Here is a 23,304-nt window from a genome sequence, read left to right on the forward strand (position 1 = left end):
GTTTCACTGTCATTTTTGGTAGTGTAAAGAAGGTAGCTCGGTAGCAGCAATGGTGCCAACCCAACCAGTCAAAGACAGGGACACAAAATTGTGGCAAACAGGTTAATTAAAAAAAAAAAAAAAAAAAGAGCAAAATAAAAAAAAACAAAACTTTATGTCAGGCAGAAAAATGAGCAAAATAAAATACAGCCTTAACTTCAGGCACAAACAGTATGAAACAAAATCCTGCTCGTCTGAGCACTAACAGTAATTAATAACTGTACATAGGGCTTGCTACCAGCCACACCAATCAACCAAAAATAGCACAATGCCGTCTCACAGTGCAAGGACAGACCCGGCTACTTTTTCTCCGCTCCCAGAATCTGCCCTGAAGTGCGGACTCTGCAGCCTTTTATGGCCCAGTAACAGGCCTGGACTCACACCTGGGCCTGAGGCCTATTCAATATCCGCCCTGGACCACAAATAGTTCAGAAACCTGTGGGAGATATAGCGTGATTCCAGCACTCTGCCTGTCACTTTCTCACAGTAGCCAATGGTGTGATGTTCCTGATGCTACATTACTGTATTGTCTAATGCTCTCCACCACACATTTTATATGATTACTTGTTCATTTTACAAAAGTCAATAAAAGAATGTGAAAAGAAAATATGGATGATCTATAATATGGATAAGTCTTCAGTATCAGATTGTGGGGGTCTCACAGTGAATGGAGCAAAAAGCAGATAGCTCTTTTTTTGTGTGATCACCAGACCAGATTACTACAGATCAGCTACCATTCAGTTACTCAGTTCAGCCACTCACTACACAGAGAATATAGCTATTTGCTTCCTACTTCATTCCCTGTGTATCGGCTGTTCCTGGGCCGTGCCAAGCGTCAGACTCTCACCAATCTGTTATCCTTAGGATAGGTCATTTATATTTTAGCTTAGAAAACCACTTTACATTTATGTTCAATAAAATGCTGTGGACAACCCGCACCCATATAACAATTTCAGCAATCTCCTATTATGAGCCATATTCTGATTTGTCAAGTGACCAGTAACTAGAGGCATATGAAATATATATGCCGCTGTCATATCAAGTCCAGGAGAATCCTAGATCAACAAAACAATTACACATTGCTATAACTAATAAGCAAATGTCCCTTTTAGTACTGCCATAAATAATATGTAAGTAAGGATCTTACATTTCACTGTAGCCATTATATCAGGCCATCTAAGACCTGGTTCTCTTATATTAACACACTTACATTAACTAGTGCCAAAGTGGTTGAGAGATATACGATATGATGTTCTCTACAATTGGCTATGGCTATGACCTGAAGTCATTTGATACATTGCTACTTTGGCCTCAACAGAGACAAAATCTGTCTGCTGCCACAAATGGCAATATTAGAATGTTTTAGCAATAAATATTCCTATCTAACAATTCATTTAACATGATGTTCCTGATTAGTACTTGAGTCCACTTAAAGTGCTATGGTTTACAGCAGTGTTTCCAGGATTCTTCTTTATGACTATACAAGAGTTAAAAAGCATATGGGTACTCTGTGCCCAACTTAAAAACCACAAGGTCAAATTTGGAATCAAAAGGTTAAAGCACACTTTCACTAAAAACTGCTCATTGTCTCTCCCAAACTCCAACCAATGAGTTCAGGGGCTCAGAATTTAGAGTTGCAATTTGAAGGAATGGACTTTTCATTAAAAGCAGATCAAGAATAAGTGCCCATTTTGGTACATTTTGGAACCCCCCTCCTCCTGCGCTATATGTTATACAACTATAAACACCATACTCTGTGCTTTCTAAATAACACCATACATAGGCAAAATAAGACTGCAGTAGAGTTGTCTAAAAAACAGCAAAAGTGATAAACTATGAAATGTCTAATTAACAGTGCCACACAATGCCAAACTAATTGCTCAAGTTATACAAATATAAGGGGTTCAATGAACAGCTCCAAGTGCTAATAGTGTAATAAAATTATTAATGTCCTCGGGGCAGTACAAGTCCATAGACTAGTACGGTGGTGGTGGTGGTGGGGTTTTCTCACTGCTTAGTATCATGGCTGGGCGATAAGGAACACCCCCACAGAGTACAGCGCTGCGGACAGACTGTCAGGAGGGGCATTCCCAGTTACACTGTTAGGAATGTTCTTCTGACAGTGAAGAGCTGTCGGTAAATGCACAGATAGCTCTTCACCCGAAGCAAATAACCGGAAAACCGACACTGTGCTGAATTCAGCGCACTGTCGGCTTTCTAGTGGTAAATAAAACCACATGTGCCCCGAGGACATGAAAGATCCTCTAAACAAGTACTGATATACAGCCAGTGGTGTAAGTATAGGAGGTGCAGAGGTGCTAACCAAGCCCTAAAGCATAAGAGGCCCAAAGAAATGTCTACAACATAAGAAGACACCAGTATTATACAGTAGACAGAGATAAAAGTCACAGCACAAACCTCACCAACACCTTCCTTGCCTCTTCTTCTCTACGTGACAGATCAAGCCATGGATTGAGGTTGCATATACTACTTATTGATCTGCATCTCAAATATTATACAAATGTTTACCATATGCTATGGTGTTGTGATGTGAAATGCTGAATATTAGCTGTATTCTTTGGAAATGATAAAAATTAAATACAAAACACTGTTTGATATAGCACTTAAGGTGTGTGCTGTGACTTTTATATATTGTATAACAAATGGAGAACACTACATACAAGCACCACCATCACCACTATTACTGAGTGTTCAGGACCAGCGATATATATCCAGTATTATAGATAGCACATGGTAAGTGGGGGCCCTGTTACATATTTTGCACTGGGGCTCAGCAGCTTGAAGTTACACCTCTGTATACAACTAATATACAGATCAGTGGCAGTCCCATACCTTGGGTGCTAAACAGCCTGTTGTACTCCACACTGTGTAATAGCTAGACTTTCCTCTCACAAAGATAGCTAAGAAAATTTAAGATTACCATTCTTCTGCCATCAGATGTTCAGACACAATAACACTTTAACCCCATACTTCGATTTTCGTTTTTCGTTTTTGACTCCCCTCCTTCCAAACCCCATAACTCTTTTTATTTTTCCACTCTCAGAGCCATATGAGGTCTTAATTTTTGCTAGACATATTTTTCTTCATGATGCTACCATTAATTGTGCTGTATAATGTACTGGGAAGCTGGAAAAAAATTCCAAATGGGGTGGATTTGAAGTAAAAAATGCATTTGTATGACTTTCTTACAGTCTTCGGTTTTACGGTGTTCACTGTGCAGCCAAAATAACTTCTCATCTGTATTTTATGTTTCCGTACGATTCCGAGGATACCAAATTTATATGGTTTTATTTACATTTTAACCCTTTAACAAAAATCCAAAACTGTTAAAAAATGTTTCTTCTAAAAGTTGCAATATTCTGACACCCATAACTTTTTTATACTTCCGTGCACGGGGATGCATAGGGCGTATTTTTTTGCAGGGCTGGGTGTACTTTTTAGTTATACCATGTTGGGGAATTGCTATCACTTTTTAAAATTTTTTTTATCAGAGGCAAAACAGTGAAAAAACTGCAGTTTGGCAGTTTTGACTTTTTTTCCCGCTACGGCATTTACTGGACAGGAAAAATATTTTTATAGATTTGTAGAGCGGGCATTTTAGGACATAGGGATACAAAATATGTATGTGTTTCACAGTACTTTTATATGTGTTCTAGGGAAAGGGTGGTGATTTCATATTTTTATTTTTTTTATATATATTTTTATTTTTTTAAAACTTTTTTTTTTTTTTAATTTTTTTAGACCCTGCTAATGCACTGCAATACAGTGCAAAATACTGGCGCTTCTATTGTAGGCTACCTAGCATAGCCTGCAATAGAAGCAATAGAATGACAGGCCGGGGAGCCTTCACAAGGTTCCTGGCTGTCATAGCAACGTGACGCCGGTCCTGGAGATTACTCTGGGTGCCGGCGATCACAGCAAAAATGGCGGTGCCAGGAAAATCACGCCTTGGTCAGCTTTGACCCAGGCACCGGAGGGGTTAATGCCCCCGATCGGTGCTGGCAGCCGCCATAGTTAAACACCCAGCATTGGCCATAATAGTACAATGGATGTCGTGAAGGGGTTAAACAGCTCTCAGGCATTCACACCAATCCGGCCAAGGACAACATCTGCAAGTAATGTGTATGCTCTCCATGTGTTTGCATGGGTTTCCTCGGGTACTTTGGTTGCTTCCCACATTCCAAAGACATACTGCTAGAAAATTTAGATTGTGAGCCCTATATGGGACAGTGACTGAAAATACCTGTAAAGAGACCTTAGGGCCTTATGATATTTTCTAATCAATTATTTCATAATTTCTTTATTGAAAATCATTGGACAAGCCCTCCAAAAGATATTCCTCCCATAAAATGTACACATCATTCATAAATATACCCATAACTGACTTCTCACTTTTCAGAATCAGCCTGGTTACTGTTCCCCTACTTTTTACTTTGCCACTAAAAATTATAGCAACTGGTTAACTGCTCTAGTGTGATACAGAGAAGATGACATAATAGTCATTTTACCAGAGAAAAAAACATTTTCAGGTAACTTTTACCATCTGTGTTTAGGTTAACTGAACTAAAAGCATCAAAGAGTTTTCCATTTATCATCCAGCTACGGCATAGACTGGCAATACTAATCTTTGCTAAAACCCCAAAATGTTAGTCACCCACCCACACTAGAACTATTTCATCACTGCTTGATATAAGGCACAAACACCAACCCTTATAAGACTTCTAAATGTAGCACCCTGCCTCTGGTGATAACTGTACGACTGACTAAAGAAACCCCTGGCTATCAACTTTCAATTGTGGGGGCAGCTGTGGGTGGCCACACATTAACTTTAAGGTAGCAAGTGCATTGAATATGGAGCATTACATGACCTCCTGTCAAAAATAGTCCCTAATGTAATCTAAAGTCATGCCAAGGTTAGCAGAGCAGGAGCATTTTTGTAGTGTTAGTAGAAGACATGAAAAAGCTGGAAACTGCAAACCTAATGACAAACAGCACACCTACGGTAGTTACTGTGCGCATGCACATCAAAGAGTCTATTACCACTTGAAGTGTGGTACAAGCTACAGTGTGGTAAAAGCTGCAGCGCCGTACAAGTTGCAGTGCAGTACAAGTCTCAATGTGGTACAAGCTGCAGCGCCGTACAAGTTGCAGTGCAGTACAAGTCTCAATGTGGTACAAGCTGCAGTGCAGTACAAGTCGCAATGTGGTACAAGCTGAAGTGCAGTACAAGTCGCAATGTGGTACAAGCTGCAGTGCAGTACAAGTCGCAGTGCTTTTCTCAAGGAGATACAGGATTTGTTTATTTAAGCCACAACGCTTTACAACTTGCCATAATACTTTTTGGATACTTAATGTATTATTCCTAACATAAAGCATCTGTATGACCCAGAGAATGTCAGACGTGAAGAGTTTTACGGCATATTCCTGCCTAATAGATCTGACATTAACCTTCTATGTTAATATGCAAGTCTTTTTATAGTGGCTAACTGCTGTGACATAGCTCCTCACAGGGTACAGGAAGCCAAGCTGCTACTGTTCATGCATACATGATTTATGGCGCATCCCAAGTGCAAGGTGATCCTTTGTAATTCGATCACATTCTTTGATAATAACTACAGCTGTATGGGCATTTATTCTCTTAATATTGCAGAATAGATACTAATCAGTGTCTATACAAAGCTATTGACCACCAACATGTACATGGCTGGAGGTAGTTTGAGCAACCATAATGTGTTATGACCTATTGATGGGAAAGGTTATTAAGCATTAATTAATTTGCGTCTCAGCTGAAAGAATGGGCTGGATTTAGTCGTCAGGCTTAATTGTATTCAAGTGCTACAGACATTAAGTACAGATGTTATACAGAGCAACCCATTAGAACAATGTGTTTTTAACATGTAAAAATAATAGATGAAAATTCAAATTGGTTCATTTTGTCGAAACTTTTTTTTTTTTTTTTAGATATTTTTCATACTATTTTTTCATCAATTTTGTTCAGACTTAGTATAGTGCAGTTGGTATGGTATCTGATATATATCAGTATTGAAGCCCCTGTCCCCCAGACCCCATACATTAAGCTGCTGAAGATACAGTTTTTGAAAATCATTATTAATAGAATTAAAGGATTAAACCCTAGTGGTTCAAACAGTCCTTTATGTTTGCTTGTTAGATGTAGCAAAGTCAAGTTTGTTCCTATAGATTGTAATATTAGACCATTTCTGGCCAATAGTTTAAAGGGGTGTCGGAACACTGTTTTACTAGAGATGAGCGGACAGTGAAATATTTGAGATTTGATATTCGTTTTGAGTACAGTCTCAATATTCGACTACTCGATCGGATATCGAATCCCATTATAGTCTATGGGAAAAGATGCTCCTTTCAGGGAAAACTACTATTCGACTAAAGGAGAGTCACCAAGTCCACAAATAGCAGGAGGAGAGTGTTTAGGAGGAGCGCTGTGCAGTTAAAGTGCATGGACCCCATTATAGTCTATGGGGTCCGTGCGCTTTAACTGCACAGCGCTTGCAGTTGCACTGATAAAAAGTAAGCTCCCTCATAACAGCAAGCTGCCAGCTCTCCTGACTAGCAAGGACGAGCCTGCTGCAGAACCAGCATTGATTTGCTGAATGCTATACACTGTATAGCATTCGGCCAATCAACGCTGGCTCTGAATCAAATATTTACTGCGAATAGCTAGTAGTATTCGATCGAGTACGAATATTTCGAATACTGTAGTATTCCATCGAATACCTACTCGATTGAATATTACGCGTTGATCTCTATGTTTTACATATACTTTACTATAAAACTCACAGAAGTATCTCAATTACATAGAAATGCATTGTGAAAAGGTACCCAAAGGATCCACTACAATCCTAGTTGTGCAACAGTTATATGATCCAATTTTAGTGTACTCTTAAGCTTGACTACTACGTCACTGTGTATATAACAGTATATCACTTAGGGTTGGACGGAATACAATGGCAATTGGAAGCGATGTGCTGTCAAAGAACACGGACCACATAGATTATAATGGGCTCCGTGTGCTTGCCGTGCACTGCCCACAGGAATCATGCTGCACATTTGGAAGGTCCTGAAAACTTTAGCCCAGGGCCATGGTAGTCTTCACCCTCCCATGCTCCCCTATGCCTCTATGTAGAATCTAGACCCCAATCATCTCAGAAGGGAGATGGTGATTTCCCTTTAAGTATCATGTGTTCGTCTCCTGCATACTGTGCAAATGATCAGAGAGGAAGCCTTGTAAGTGCTCCTCTAAGAGCTTCTCATTTTCAGAGTCTACTGTTAATTGAACATTAACCATCAATTGAGTCTGGGTGCATAACAAATTCAATTTAGGTGGCTGTAGTGCAGCATAAGTGGTTATAAAGCTTAAAATGCAGCATTCCAATATTGGCAACGCACAAGCGGAGAAATATATTTTAATAAGAAGAAGGCTTGATACATTTTTAATTAAACTTTTCCTGAACACAATTACTATTTTTACTCCTGAGACTTTTGTTAAAGCAGTTGCTGCACAGAGTCGTCTACGTTACATAGTAAATGCCTCTCATATAAGATTATATATAGCCATGGACACATAATATGCTTGAAGCACTGGAATCAATAAATATCAATAATTCCAGTTACAGGTATATATGTAGGAAGAATTCAACATACCTATAATATGAAGGGTTAATGCTATCATTGGGACCTAGACATTACTGAGACTCCATTGCGGATGTCCCACTATAATGACAGAGCAGTGCGGTTACCATAAAGCAGAAAATAAATCCAACTCATTCAGCTAAAATATTTTAGCAGATGCTTTCAGACTACACAGCAAGACCAGCTTTTAACAATATGAATGTGTCTGGGTTTAGGTTTAGACTAATAAATGTGCTATCTTCTCCGCGCACTCTGATCTGCACTTAAGGTTAATAGGACTTTGCATTCCAGGCTGTGTGTAGCATGAGTTTAGTCTCTGAGCTATGTATAGGATATCGATCTCCTTAAAATTATGCCTTCCTAGATTGAACAGGTTACTGTGTGGTTTTATCTTGGTACATTGAATTACACACATAAAAAGAACAAAAATATGATAAATGTTGTATCCCAAATATTGCCTATCCAGGGTGAGGGTAATTTCTGGATGACTCCTTGGATGACTTACTCCTTGGAATCAACACTTTGAAGATAGCTGCCAGGAGCATAGCAATAGGGGGTGCTGAGGTTGTAATTGCATCCAGGACCCAGACCCCAAGAGGGCCCCATAGATCCTACTGACACATAAAATATTCCATTATTCTAAATGGCACAAGGTAGTTAGGGTTCCCATTATAGATTTTACTTTGGGGCCCAGAAGATTACACCTATGAAGACCCAGGATGAAACTCCTTTATTTCATATTTCTGTATCCAAAGCATAGAGGCATACTCTTCTATGGGATATCTATTTTCTATATATTGCCAAGAGACAGGTCTACTTTAAATCTACATGACACCCATGGGTAACTAAACCAACCACTAGAATCTGAAGTTTGGAAGGCAGAATGGTAAATACCTTGTGCACTGGAAAAAGGGTTTTCTTAGCTTCTGCTTAACCTTTTAGGCCGGGCCCCACGGGATGTAAATGCCACAATTTGCCCGCAGCGGAGACGCTGTGGGAAAAATCGCAGCATTTTACTGTGCAAGCAAAGGGGATGGGATTCATGCGAATCCCATGCCCACTTTGCCGAAGAAATCGCAGCGTTGCAAGCTTTGCAAATCGCAGCATGTCAATTATATCTACGGAAACGTCGGCGGCTTTCCCGTAGATATAATGTTAAGAGAAAGTCCGCAGAGGAAAACTCTGTGAAATTTCTCTTAAAAGGCTAAGAAATCTCATCCACTTTGTTCCTACTATAAAATACTGCATATTTTGTGCATGGAAGTGCCACCCCGAATTTTTGCAGGGTTCTATTCCCCTCTGGGCATACCGTTATAGCTAAGGCCCTACAGAAAAGCAGTTTTTATTAAGCCAAAGCCAAGAGTGGCTAAAAATGCATGAACAATATATAGGAAGTATTTATACTCCCTCTAGCTAAATACATCACTGTCTATGGCTCAAAAAAACACAGTAAAACCTGCAACAAAAAAAAATCTGCTTTTCTGCAACATGTGATGTTAGCATATGAATATGTACCTTTTTTACTATGTAAATATTAATAACTGCAGATTCTATGTGCTTTGAAGTCAACCAATTCTTTTTTATCCTCTTATGATAGAAATAGAAGGCCCTTTCTTGTACATAGGTGTGCCACAATCTGTACTTTGTAGTTCTCTTGCCACACAGTGTGACTGTGGGCAGAATGGATGGAGAGCAGGGCATGAATCGGTGGGGACACCTCGGACCAACAAGACTTGACTTCCTGTCAACATATTGACAGGAAGTCAAGTCTTTAAACAGGAGCTGTAAGGCCGCCATAGCCGAATTTAGGGTAGGACCACCACACCCCAAGATGAGATCTGACAATCTCATCTCATCTCTGTCTAGACGACAATCCGTTGCCTAGACAGTTGAGCACCTATTGAAGACTCCGAGTCCTATCTTTAGCACTAATACTAGTACATATTGTACTACTGATCAGATCCTTATGGGTTCTAAACATAAAAGTAGCAAAAATTTAAAAAAAGAATAAAATTAAAATTTAAATCATCCCCTTTCCCTCAAACACCTCTAAAAATAAAGTAAAACATAAACACATAAGGTATCTCCAATGTGCGAATGCCTAAAAATGCCTGAAATATAAACTTATAAAAATATTTTTCCCATAAGGGGGAAAAACACACACACATGCACACACACACGAGCTGGACTGTTTTTAATGACCTCCCAAAAAACATAACTAAAAAGCAATCAAAACATTAGACATTCCAAAACATGGCATAAATAAAAAGTGCACCTGACCCTGCAAAAAAAATGACGTATGCAACCATGTATGTGAAAATATATAAAAGTTATGGGTGTCAGAATATGGCGATTCCAAGAAAAAAAATTTAAAATTGTAAATGTTTTCAAATGAGAAATTTTTTTTAAGATATTAAAATGGAACCAAAACTATATCAATTTAGTATTGTTGTAATTGTGTTGGGCCGCATATATAGGTAACGTATAATTTTGGCTGCACAGAGAACTCCCTAAAAACAAAACCCATAAGAAAATGGCGCAAACACAATTTTTCTCTAATTCCACCCCATTCGAAAAAATTTTTCCAGCTTCCCAGTACGTCGTATTAAATGGTACCATGACAAAGTACAATTTGCCCGCAAAAACGAAGCCCTAATATGGCTCTGAAGAGAAAAATAAAAAATTTATGGCTTTTTAAAAAAAAATTTTTTAATGAAGGCGGGGAGTAAAAAACAGAAATCAAAAAATGGCAGCGGCAGGAAGGTGTGAATAGATCTGCCCCGATGTGTGTAATATAGCTGTGATGATCCTCATTTGCTGTTTCTATAGCTATAAATAGGGATGACTTGCACGCCGCTCACTTCTTTGTTGCTTTCTAATGGTAAAGGAGTATTTAAATAGTAAAGAGAGGATAAGCGGGTAGATGGGACTTTTCCCTTGACGGTTTTGAGCAGTAACATATGTATCAAGCATGTATGAACCTTCATACATTTTTAAAGGTATTTATTCGGTTCTTTGAAATCAGGATGCATTTGTGTCTGCGACTAAGAGCGGTTGCTATAGCAACTCCTTCCCCTGCTCTCTGCCCACTGAATTCACTATACAGCTCACTCTCTGTATTGGCCAAATCCCAGTAATCACTCCTCTGCTGCAGCTATTATGGTCTCTCCAATATTCTGCACCTCTCACAGCCTATAGTGAGGTCATACAGACATGTCCTAGCTCATGTACTAAAACAGAAACTCACAGGTATATTCAAAACCAGCCATTCCACCATTCTTGGATATTTCCCTACAGTTCAGGACAGAAAACAAGGAAAATCCAAAAACATGCTGACCCTCTTATGACTGTGGCCCCACCAAATAAATGGCAGCATGATGTTCTGTAGCAATGAAGTAGCAGTCTGCAATTCTTTCCCATTATCTCACTGTGACCTTGTGGTGTCATTGCATCCATGTATCAGATTCATAATCTGAGAGAGTGTGATGGCACCTAGGCTTACTGGGCCCATAAGGTGTCTCTTCCCAGTATGAGAAGACCATTGGGGCCTAGCAGGTTCATGCTGTGGTTCTCAAGACTCAGTAATATCCTTTGCATAGAAGATCTGATACCAGCTAATGTGCTGTGTTCCATAACTGGCTCGGACAGACCCACAATTAAACCGGTGAGTCCGATGGTGGGGCCCTGAGCCAGGTGGGCCCCGAGCTTACACTCATTGTACTTCATTTCAACCAAGCTATGTTTCAGTATATAATGCTTGGTAGATACCCAGATCATTTTTCTATACTGCAGACACAATGGGCAGCTGAGATGACATCTAGGTGCAGAGTCAGGACAACCAGTGTCCTTCCTCCCTGGGCCTCATCTTCTCAATCATATAACTGTAAGTTACACTACCAATATTTCAGAGGAACATGCAGAGCTGTCAGAACACAGAAGTGGCATGTAAGAATACCTTTTCATAGTCATAGCCATACAGAGATCATATCCTCCATAATAGATTTATGTAAATTACTCTTAAGGCACTTTCACTTTACATTAGTTAATGGGACCAGCTGTGCTGCCGACCCATACAATACCCTGAAGAACATTCACACTCCATTCCTTAAAGTGACCAGCTGTACATATGGCACATCAAGCACTTCCCCACTACATTCCTAGAAAGGACCAACATGACAGTGTAAAATAAACCATCATCATGTGAGTAAAGGCCGGGCAACTTTGTCAAAAAATAAAATCTACATTTTTTTCAACCCTATAGACGATTTCCAATTTAAATCTTGATTTTCTTATTTTTCCAAAACTGAAAAAAATATTTAGTGGCCAAATTCTGACACTGAACATTTTTCATGTTTCTGACTGTGTATGGAACTGTCAGGTATGCTTTTAGCAACACAAGATGTAGTGTTGATCCATACTGTTTTTGGGAATGTCCGATTACCATGTTATTACATTTTTTTGGTGAAAGAATGGGATTTGGATATTTAGATTATTTTTTTTAACCACTATAGTGTTCATCATATGGGATACATATTTTTATAGTTTGGGTAATTTTGGATGCAGGATGCCTATTTTTTTTTTCATAAGCATTTTATGGAGGTGCCAATTTCAATTTGTGTATTTTTTTTTTCATGAAGGATAAATTGCTAAGTAGTGGGGTTCCGATTGCTAAGACCCCCACTGGAAGATAAGAATAAGGGCTCGTTCACATCTGCGTTGCCCTCTCCGTTCTGCAAGTTTTCGTTTCCTGCATAAAACAGAGCAGAAGACGGAAACCTGCAGGAGTCTTTCTCACCCATTCATTTGAATGGGTGAGAAAGCTGTCCGTCCGTGAGCGTTTTGCGCTCTGCGCCGCGAAACCGGGTTTTTTAATCCGGACACAGAGTCGGATATGTAGTACTCTGTGTCCGGATTAAAAAATCCGTTTTTGCGGCGGAGAGCATAAAACGCTCACCGCCGCTCACGGCCGGACCCGGTCTGTGCTTTCCGTCTTCTGGCATGCAGAAGACGGAAAGCACAGAACAGAGACCTGAACGCAGGTGTGAACCTAGCGTAAACTGTATTAGATTCTTTAAAATAATCCTCTATTCTCTAAAAACAAAGAGCTAGTAGGGTTGGCTGGATTTACTGGTCCAAACAGTATGCCGAGAGAGGGACTCCTAGCATAAGTTATCTAAGATACTAGGGGTCTTTGCGTCCCAGCGACATACTGACCTGCACATACTTGACTTCCATGTAAATTTAGGCAACTGGTAAAGTAACACATTTCGCATATTGTACAAAAAGTGAGTACAAATAAAATCAGCCCATATCAACTAAAGAAATGTTGTCATGTAATGTTAGTACTTGAAAGAATTGGTCTGATGGGTTGTCTTGACTGGTTCCACATAGTCATGAGCTTGATAACTACCGTATTACTAACCAATTGTATTTCACTATATTCACCAGCCCATGCAATTCACTGGAGGGAATACAATAGCAGCTATGTGCCATTCATCATGTACTTAATCCATCTGATTTCCCTATTTCTCATCTTTATTATCAGGTGAACAGTTCAGCTAGTCTATCTGAAATATAAGAGGAAAGGAAATGGACGGTGTTCTCTAGAGAGTCACAGTCCAGACACAATCTGTATTAAAATATCGTATTCGCAACACCAGATGTGTAGAGCAACCTATTAGAAATGTAAGAGGAGAGGTAAAAATTCTTACAGGAAAAAGGCTAGTCTTATAGCTAGCAATGAAACAGTTACTAACTACTTTTACTGCTTGTTTTCCATGTTCAAGCTGTCATGTTTTATACATATTACCTATTTTTTTGAATCACTCTAAAATTATTAACTTCAGTATTGAAAATTGTTAAAAAAAAAAAAAAAAAATCATAAAAAAAAAAAAAATGACACATGGGTGAATTCACATGTTTAAATTACTTGCAGAAATTTCCGCAACTGCTCTATTTATCTAAATTCAGAGGCATAAAAAGGAAAGAGGGGGCCCCATAGCAAGCTTTTGACTGGGCAGCCCCCAGGCTCTACACATGGTTTAACGCCCACTTTACTGGCGTCCACATGGTATAATACCACCTTTATTTATCCTAAAAACTAAGCTGCCAAAAACAAGGGAGTTAAAAAACGATGAAACGGTCTCTTTATATACCGATATATAACAAGTGTTTCTCTACCAAATCTGCAGATTCTGCTCTGTGTGTGAGCTTCTCTAAATCCACTTTCTTGTATATAACAGCCTGTCTGTAGGCAGGAAGGGTGGGTTCTATAGGCCCCCTGGATCCCAAAGGTGGAGCAAACACTGAAGTATGTAACCCCTGTGCCCTTTGATTCAGCCCTGTCTGTCTTGTATGCTTTACTTTATTTTCTCAGATTGGCTACTATGTATAAACAGCAGCTCATCACTAACACACCAAGAATTTAATGTGTGGCTTATTGATTTACAGTACAGCAAGGACAGGGTGATTAAAAAATACAGCAATAAAACGTCAGAAAAAATTAGCAAGAACAGAACAATAACTAAAACACATATACAGAGTTAGATCAACTTGAATATTAAAGTGTAACTACCATTTTAATTTATTCTATTTTATTATTTGCTATTATGGGGGGGGGGGAGGATCTTTGATCAACATTTTTGTAATATAACTCATTAACCTATCTAACTTCTTTTCTAATAAAAAACCCGACTGTAGCAACCCAACTGAACTGTTACTAGGGAAAGTCTGTACACATTTGTATTGTAAATATGCATATCCAAGTACCAGCTATAACAGAACCTGAAATATCAATAGTTTAAAATACAGCCGGGAATGCAACATATAAAAATCACATTCCCAATTGGGTTTTAAACTATTGATTTTTCTAATACTTTTATAGTGAGTACTGAAATCTTGGCAGCATATTAAAGCTGAATTTTTTGTCTAGCTGGTATAAAACAGGAGATACAGCCATTTAAAATGACTATCATCCCCCTTCCCTTCGGTAAATGCTGCATTTAGTGCAGGTGTACAGAAAGGGTCTCCATGAAAATGCTTAGTTAGAGCATTGCTAGTACGGTAGGAACTTTACAGTCCTTTTTTCTATTAAAAGAAAGTTAGATAGGATAATACAGTATATTAAAAAATTTATCACTAATGCAAAGTCTGCTATTGCTCTCCTGCTGTGAATGTACCATTGGTGTAATTATACACAATTCACTAGAGAATAGTATAAAATGATCATTCTGTATAATGATAGACTGTAATATGGCATTGTTACTGGTATTCTTTATGGTCTACATTCTGTATCCACACATATGCTTTACATAATCCCCCCTGAAGCCCGGAGAACCTCCAAACAATAAGGCAGCACCTGTACATCTTATTGATAGCTGGGACATTAGTCTCTCCCTCCCCAATAGTTATGTCCCCTAGTTACATAGCTGAGACTGTTCCAATATGTTGTAGTGTATCATAGTTGTTCCGCATATTATGTTCTATAGATCAGGAGGACAAGCAGATACAAAAACTTAGATGACTTCATAAAGAGTCATTAAATTGGTATTGAGTTTACGGTCTGTAGTTTCCAGACTGAAAAGTTCTTGAACTGACTCCATAAGTGAGACTAGCAGCCTTCTTTAAACTAGTACTGACTACTTTATACTACTCAGCTCCAGTGTTTGATCAATAGACTACATAATAATGCAGAATAGTTCATAATGTCTCTAGAGAATAAACAGGTCAATCTGAGATGAATACCACAAAACAGCGCAGCTCTGTTCCCTGTCAAAACACATTATCACTTCGGATAAGTCAGTGTCACAGCGTCACAAAATATACAATATTAATCCTGGATGGATCTGTTAAACACATGTATGCACAAAATAGAAAAAAAGACATGTTCCTACATTGCTGCATAACAATCCTTGTAGCTCCTACATGTCCATTTTAGCAGTACATCTATCTGAACACATTTGTATGAATATTTCATTTCTGACATGGTAGCTCTAAATGGAAGATTTGCTTAGATTAGAACGGACAGATGACAGAGAAAGAATTTTGGGTAGAGATAATATTTTATGTTTAATATACGTCCATTTACTTCATCCAGCTATCTACCAATATAACGTCTTCCATAATTTCTTTATCAGAAGTTCCATCATTATTACACACAGTACATATATTTTATATTGACCATCTCAGTAGTGTTGTGATGGTTGGTTGATGTGACAGCATGTCATGTAACTGTATCGTCTGATACTAGCCATAGATATCACTTCCTATGGAAGAAAACATCATCAAAGCCGACCGCTATCATGTGAGTAAGGACTAATTCACAAGTAGTTATTTGGTTCTGACTTTGATTCACAATCCGCATCAAAATCCGGGTCAAAAAAACGCCTCCCATTGAATTCAACGGGAGGCGGTCATTTCCTTTTCCCGCAAGCAGTATTTTACCGGTCACGGAAAAAAGAAGCGACCTGCCCTATTTTGACGTGGATTTCACAAAGGAAACCGCTGCGGCATCCGCAGCACGACAATCCCTCCAGTCTAAGCCCATTCATTTGGGCCTAGTCCGGAGCGGAAAGCCGCGACTGTCGGAAGCTTCCCATGTCAAAATCTGGACCAAATAGCTACGTGTGAACTAGCCCTAAAGTGGCATAGTGGTCAAGAGTAGCCTCACGGGCCGAGTTTATTTCCTTTGAGAATAAAATAATTGTGTGTGTAAATTTAACTGCCGGCCATAACCAGAAATCAGAAAGGAGAACAAAAAAGTTTATCTAGCCCTAATGTGTAGAGGGTGACCTATGGGGCCCCATGGCTCCTGTGCCAGGTCACACCTGTGGTCTTATTGTATGAGGGCCTTAAAGAGGACCTTTCACCAGCTTCAATAGGTCCACTTCTTTTCATGCTTTAATAAGCGCTAGTTTTGGTGCCTGATATGCTAGTTAGGCTCTGTACTGTCAGGTGGGTGGTGCAGGCAGGAGTAAGCAAGACTTGTGTGACTCTGAACTCTTAGGTCGGGTTCACACAGAGTATTTTGGTTCGTAATGTGGAACGTAGACGCCGCGGGAGCTTTTGCAGGCCGTATACTCTCCCATTGTTTTCAATGGGAGCCGGTACTGTATACGCGGCGCTTTTTTGCGGCCGACGCAAAATCACGGCCGCAAAATAGCGCCACATATACGATACCAGCTCCCATTGAAAACAATGGGAGCGTATAAGGCCCGCAAAAGCTCCCGCTGCGTCTACGTACCACATTACGAACCAAAATACTCCGTGTGAACCTGGCCTTTACACTGTCCACCTATGATTGGAGCTCTGAATCCCGATGCTCTTCCTGCTCCTGCCTGACACTGCTTACCTGACAGTAAAGAGCCAAATTATAATAACAGGTACCACAGCTAACTGCACCGATTGCTAAGGAACATTGGGGGCTACAGAAAAATTCCAAATGCGCTGGAGTAGGTGGAACAGTGCTTAATAACAGATGACGTGAACTGGAGTTTGTGGAGATGCTTGAATGCTTTAAAGGTAAAACAAAGAAGGATTTCTTAAGGAAAGTATTTTGCAAAGCCTCCAGTTATTTATTCTCCACAGGTTACTTCCTTTCTCATGCTCTGGATTTAACTGAACAAAAAGGCAGTCTCATGCACCACTGTTTATTGGCACTGAATTGCGGAATGGACACACTGTAGAAGTGAATTATCCCAATAGGTGAGCAATCTGTCATCTGCAGTACGAAGAACTCCACTTGAGCTTGTTTCAGGTAAATACAGCTGCACTCCCAGTTCTGTACAAGCCTTAAAGTGCACTTAGAATTCACCATCAGCCAATCCAGCAAAATCAATGTGATTCCGGAAATCCACTTTCATCATCATCATTTAAAGAGGTAGCACACATTTAAAATATCTTTTCTCTTGTCAATGTAATTTACAACTAATGTAAAGAAAACATCCCGGAGTCATAGTGTACTTCAAAAGTGAAAACAGGGAGAGAGACAGACTCTCTCTATAAAACATGAAGGAATACATGTGCGACCTACAGAAAACGTTTGTTCTCGTACCGTGTTAGCCAGTGGTTATGAAATCTAGAGACTGAACAGAGACAACTCTTAAGCTAAGGCCCCCCGGGACGTAATCTCAGCGCTAAAGAGCTGCGGAAAGAACCGCTGCGTGAACGCATTGCGGTTCTTTCCGCAGCGCTTTTAAGAGAAAGTTCACAGAGTTTTCCTCTGCGGACTTTCTCTTAACATTATATCTACGGGAAAGCCGCGGGCGTTTCCGTAGATATAATTGGCATGCTGCGATTTGCAAATTGCAGCGTGTCCGTGCTGCGTTATTTTCCGCAAAGCGGGCATGGGATTCGCATGAATCCCATCCCCTTTGCTTGCACTGTAAAATGCTGCGATTTTTCCCCCAGCGCCTCCACTGCGGGCAAATCACGGCGTTTGCATCCTGTGGGGCCCCGGCCTTAGACAGTGTTAAACTGCACCAAATTTAACAACATGTCTGATACAGTTTGATAAATCTCGTGTATTCTTAGACTGTCTAATCTAAGTTTACACCTCCTATCAGTTAGCTTGGCGCATTCGTTCTTGGCGCATTTGTGACGCATTTTTGTTGCATAGAGGTCCGTGTTGGGTCATGTCCCATTCCAGTGAGAAAATGTCCATTTTCGGTCAAGGCTAAAAAGTATCTAAAACACTTCATAAGTATAGCACTCAAAATGTTACACAGTTTTTTGGTGCAAAATACTCCAGAATAAATCACCCCCAATGTATGAATGCGATCTTCATGTTATTTAAAAGGGAGTTTACAATAAGAAAGACAACATCTTCCCTGCACTAATATGCAGTATCATGGCCTACACTGACTGCATAGGCCTATGGGGCGATACTACAGTAGTTACTATTCAATTAAAGGCAGAAAGAATTAATAATTCATAAATCACACAGATGTGGAAGATTGCCAGTACAAACACTTTCATACACAGTGGCCAAGTCTCCAGGTTAGGAATAACTGTATGAATATCACAATCACATTAGATTTCAATTTAATATTACACACATTAGTGAACCTCAAAAATAATTAGTGATGGTTGTATACGATCCTCATAGCATTGGAAACATTGTTCAAAAATTCCACTATACTTGTATGACATGATGATACATCTTTCATTGATCTTAACAGAACAATTTTGACTATAGTGAATATTTAGTCATAACACAAGGCTAACGTTCACACTAGCTTTCATTCATAAAGTGACATGACGGTTACAATGGATCCGTTTTCAAACAGATTTCAATAGGTCTTGATGGCCATATTGATTTATAATAGAGTTTGTCAGGTTTACAGTGAGATTCCAGTACTTTTATAGGCTAGAATAGCAATGCAGACTACACTGTTCTTGCTGACAATAATGATTGAACCTGATAAAAATCAAATAATAGAAATATAAAACTAAGTTAAAATAAAAAGGTAGTATAACAAACAGAATCCTGAAAAAGTCTTAGGCACTAAGATTCACACTAACCAAGTTTATTATGTGAGACTCGGTCTATCTGCCAATGGCCTGTACACTATTGACTAATATGGACTGCATGCAAGAGAGAGAAAGGGACTTTTAGCATTATATATAATGATAGTGCTAGGAGTCCATTTCCTAGAATAATGTATAGGCTGGTAAATTTGGCGCATATACAGCCCGAGTCTTATATCCAAGTTTTGGTAGAGTGCAGACAGCCTTATAAACCCTGCAGAAGGACAAGAGCAGTGTTATATAACAAATCTATTTATATAAGTAATAAGACCTGAAGTCATGCTAATCCAGACGCAGTAAACAAGAACCTCTGATACACCTGAAGGCACCTCTAAGCAAGCAAAGCCTGACATCTGTGCTGTAGCAAGCAAGTGATGGCTGTGCTATAAGTAGCTGTCACTCGGGACAGGGTCTACATTCCACTCTATACATACAATGCTCTTTTTAATTGACCACTGACAGCTGAGATGTGAAATACTGCTTCGGGGGCATACTATAACAAACTCCACAAAAACATCTCACTTGTTCATCAAAGTTCATCATATAGTAAGTGTAAAAACTAAGAATTCAGTCTGTGAGAGCAGGTCCATCAACTACTTTGATATATTCAATCATGCGAAAATATGGACACCAATACACAGTGTAAAACAAGAACATCTTGTCATAGCTTCTTAAATATATAAAAATTTGAATGATAAGAAATCTTAACACTGTTCAGAACCAAATAGTAAAATATTAAAGTTTCCTACCTTTCAGTCCAAACTTGGAGTGCCTTCCAAACTTTAAAATGATTAACATTATCACCAACCCAGTACATACCAAGGCTGCGATACCGACCACAACATAAACCTGCAAAAAAAGAAAAAAAGTTACATAGAAACTTTACCTATCCCACCAAAGCACAGTGGAGCTAATTTATAGTATGGCAGCTCTACAAGAAACCTGTGTTCATTGCCTATAGAAACCAATGACAGGGCGGCCTTGAATTTCCAGAATAGGATATGAAATAACAGTTGTGCTGTGATGGATTTGCCACTGGCAACAAAGAGTTTTTCTTTAAGGCTAAGGCCCTACATTGTGGAGAAGCTTCTTTTTTGTTGTGGATTTTGCTGCATTTTTTTAAGCCAAAGCCAAGAGTGGATTGAACAGAAGGGAGAAGTGTAAGAACTTCTTATATATGTCCCATACCATGCAGCAAAATCTGCAACAAAAAGGTGCTTTTCTGTAATGTGGGGCCTTAGGCTTAGACAGTTTCATTGTTCTCCCCAGGAGGACCTGAATATTTGCACATCCTAAGGAGTATCAGTCACTACAATGATGGTTCTCCATGCTGGAGTTATATCAGAATGTAAGGTTTAATATAAGCTTATATAGTTTATTACAGAATACCAATGGTTGTTCATGAAGAATCATCAGGAGTTACAATACAGAATTTAGCAATTTCCCCAACATGGAAACAACTGATTGAACTGTCATATCACACAAAATTCAATACTTAGCAACAGCAAACACCTCTACAGACTCCACCTCATAGACTCAATTCAAGAGGCAAACCTGTTAGACTCATTGACTACTTTCCTGAAACGCACTTCTCAACATTGAAATTGCAGAACCAAGAATAATAAGCTGTAAGGTTATGTAAATCATGGTACTAGTCGCAAACTAAAAATGACAGAATCCTTGAACTGAGGGACCTTAGTTTATCACTCCAGCAGATTATAATACGCCTAGGCCAATATTTCAGCAGTTTTCAACACTGAGTGTTTGGAGGAACAACGCAAACAGATCATAGGACTGGAAGAATGGCGCATACTAGCATGAAACTGGATGCCACAAACCATCAGAACATATCTGCATGTCAATACAGACGAGAATGGAGGTCTAACCTTAGTGATGACTCTCTCTTTTGTTTTGCATGCAATGATGGTGGATCTCACAATGATATACTAAAAAAAGACACCATTTAATTGGACTTCTGAAGGTTAATATTGATTACTAAAAATACAGTACATATATAATATATTATTATACATATATTATTAGTTTACTCCCTTACTCTTCTGACTTCTGACCCTTTTAATTGGGCAATATTTCCTACACAACTCATAAGATCCACAATGTCCTAATCCAGACCACTGTAAATTACCACCTTGACTAATGCACCTTTCCTTCTTGTCTCTCAGTAAAAAGACTAAACTGCAATCTTGAATGAACAATGCAGCTTGATCTAGCTATCCCTTCCAGCAATGTTGCCCCCAACTCTGCAATTCTCTTTATTGGCTTTGAATGCACCTGAGGATAAAATCAAATCAATTTACAACTATTGCCACTAGACTTATGTTATTGAAAAGTTGCCTTACAACGCCCACCCTACTCCCCCACTGACTTACTGCTGTTTTCTTAACCTCTTATTATGGGGTCCCATAAACTTATACTATACTTATGCATTACAAGTACAAATACCATACTTACTGTAATGCTGTCTTCATTCCCCCCATTGGAAACATCTGTTGAAGTCACTCCATTGTCTGTACTGGTTCCACCAATGTCATTAGAAGTAGTCTCATAATCTTAAAACAGAGAAAATTATCATATTATCCACTAGTATTTAAAGGCTTTCCAGTATAATCATATTCAAAAGATCTGATTAATATTAAATAAATATGAGTAAGTTAATACATTTTGATTTGTAATGTAACCCTATAAGAAGCAAGGCATGCTTAGTTATAATACTTAGTGGCTTTGCTATTCTGTTGTCTGAAAATAATAATACTTGGCACAACTTGAGACTTGCGGAAACATTACACACATACATGTTCAAAGTTTAGCACACAAGTGAAAATATATGTAAGAAAGAAAACAATCACCTCTTAAATGAAAAACTAAAAAGATGACAATACTTATTATAGTGATGTTGTATGAAATTGTGAATTTGCAGGACCAGTTTACCATCTAATCTGTATGTTCCCCCTAATAAAGGGACAAAGGAACAGTTGTTGGATTTTAATAGTGGTACCATGTGTTAGGTTCAGTAAATATATTTTAATATAATCAGTGCTTAAATTGGGAAAAAAAAATTAGGGGAACTCAGACCCCAGAGTATAATAATCGGAGACCCAAGGGTGGATAGAAACATAAAAAACAATGTTACCTACCTCTCATGGGCTCCAGTACGCTCCTGGCTGATGTCGGCCATCTTCAATGATGGAAGAGACGTGACTTGAGTCAGGCTCGCATCACAGTGCATAAGGATGCAAGCCCAGACCACATGATGTCTATGACATCACCAAGGAGGCCCAAACCCTTCTGGAGCGGAGGAGACGTAAGTAACAGTGTTTGTTATGTTTCCTCATCTCTCCTGGTCTTCCAATCATTATACTCAGGGGTCTGAAAAGACCCCCTGTTATAATGATAGTGGTGTTTACTTACTGATCCCGGCTTTATACCCAATTTCAGCACTGAATATAATAGATTTTAGAGTAGACCCAGAGAGTGCAAGCACTGCAGACCCACCCACTTTCTACACCCAATGGCTTCACAGTTGTGCAGGTGAAACTAGTGCAGTCAAGAATACTTCATATGCATAATTAAACAACCAAGAAGCAAAGGTTTCACAAAAATAGAAGGCAAACGTTTAGATACATTTTGACATGTGGGTGTGGCCTTATAATCTAGATGGGAGTGGCTTTGTCTTAAAAGGAGATGTCTTTTGCCTTTATAGTCACTGGTCACTAGTGAGGATATTTAAGTAGCACTAGGTAAGGCTATGTTCACAACTGTGTCTGAATGTCCAGGGCACAACTCAGTAGAATTTTTTTCACCTGGTAGCGTCTGCAAAAAACTATAATGGACACCCATTATAGTTAATGGAATCCCTTAGGATTGGTTGCTATGTGAATGTAGAAGAGAATGTTGTGCAACATACAAAAACCTACCATCTTGTTAAACAATGAAGAATACAGTATATTAACTTACGTTGGTATTTTTTATGTTATTGCTATTATTAAATTTCAGGAATAACAATTACAAGTCTCGACATTAGTTAATAGCAAG

General features: G+C 39.0%; 1 protein-coding gene across 3 annotated transcripts in view; it reads right to left on the minus strand.

Moving 5' to 3' along the window:
* Positions 1-23,304, minus strand: part of NTRK2 (neurotrophic receptor tyrosine kinase 2) — a 202,494-nt gene that overhangs the window by 116,655 nt on the left and 62,535 nt on the right. For all 3 annotated transcript variants that reach the window (XM_075278019.1, XM_075278024.1, XM_075278014.1), the window contains 2 exons: positions 21,724-21,821; positions 20,001-20,100 (listed from right to left, as the gene is read on the minus strand). In XM_075278019.1, coding sequence (XP_075134120.1) covers positions 20,001-20,100; positions 21,724-21,821 — 198 coding nt within the window. The remainder of the gene's footprint in view (positions 1-20,000; positions 20,101-21,723; positions 21,822-23,304) is intronic.

The sequence above is a fragment of the Leptodactylus fuscus genome, chromosome 1 (assembly GCF_031893055.1).
Source record: "Leptodactylus fuscus isolate aLepFus1 chromosome 1, aLepFus1.hap2, whole genome shotgun sequence".
Lineage (NCBI taxonomy): Eukaryota > Metazoa > Chordata > Amphibia > Anura > Leptodactylidae > Leptodactylus > Leptodactylus fuscus.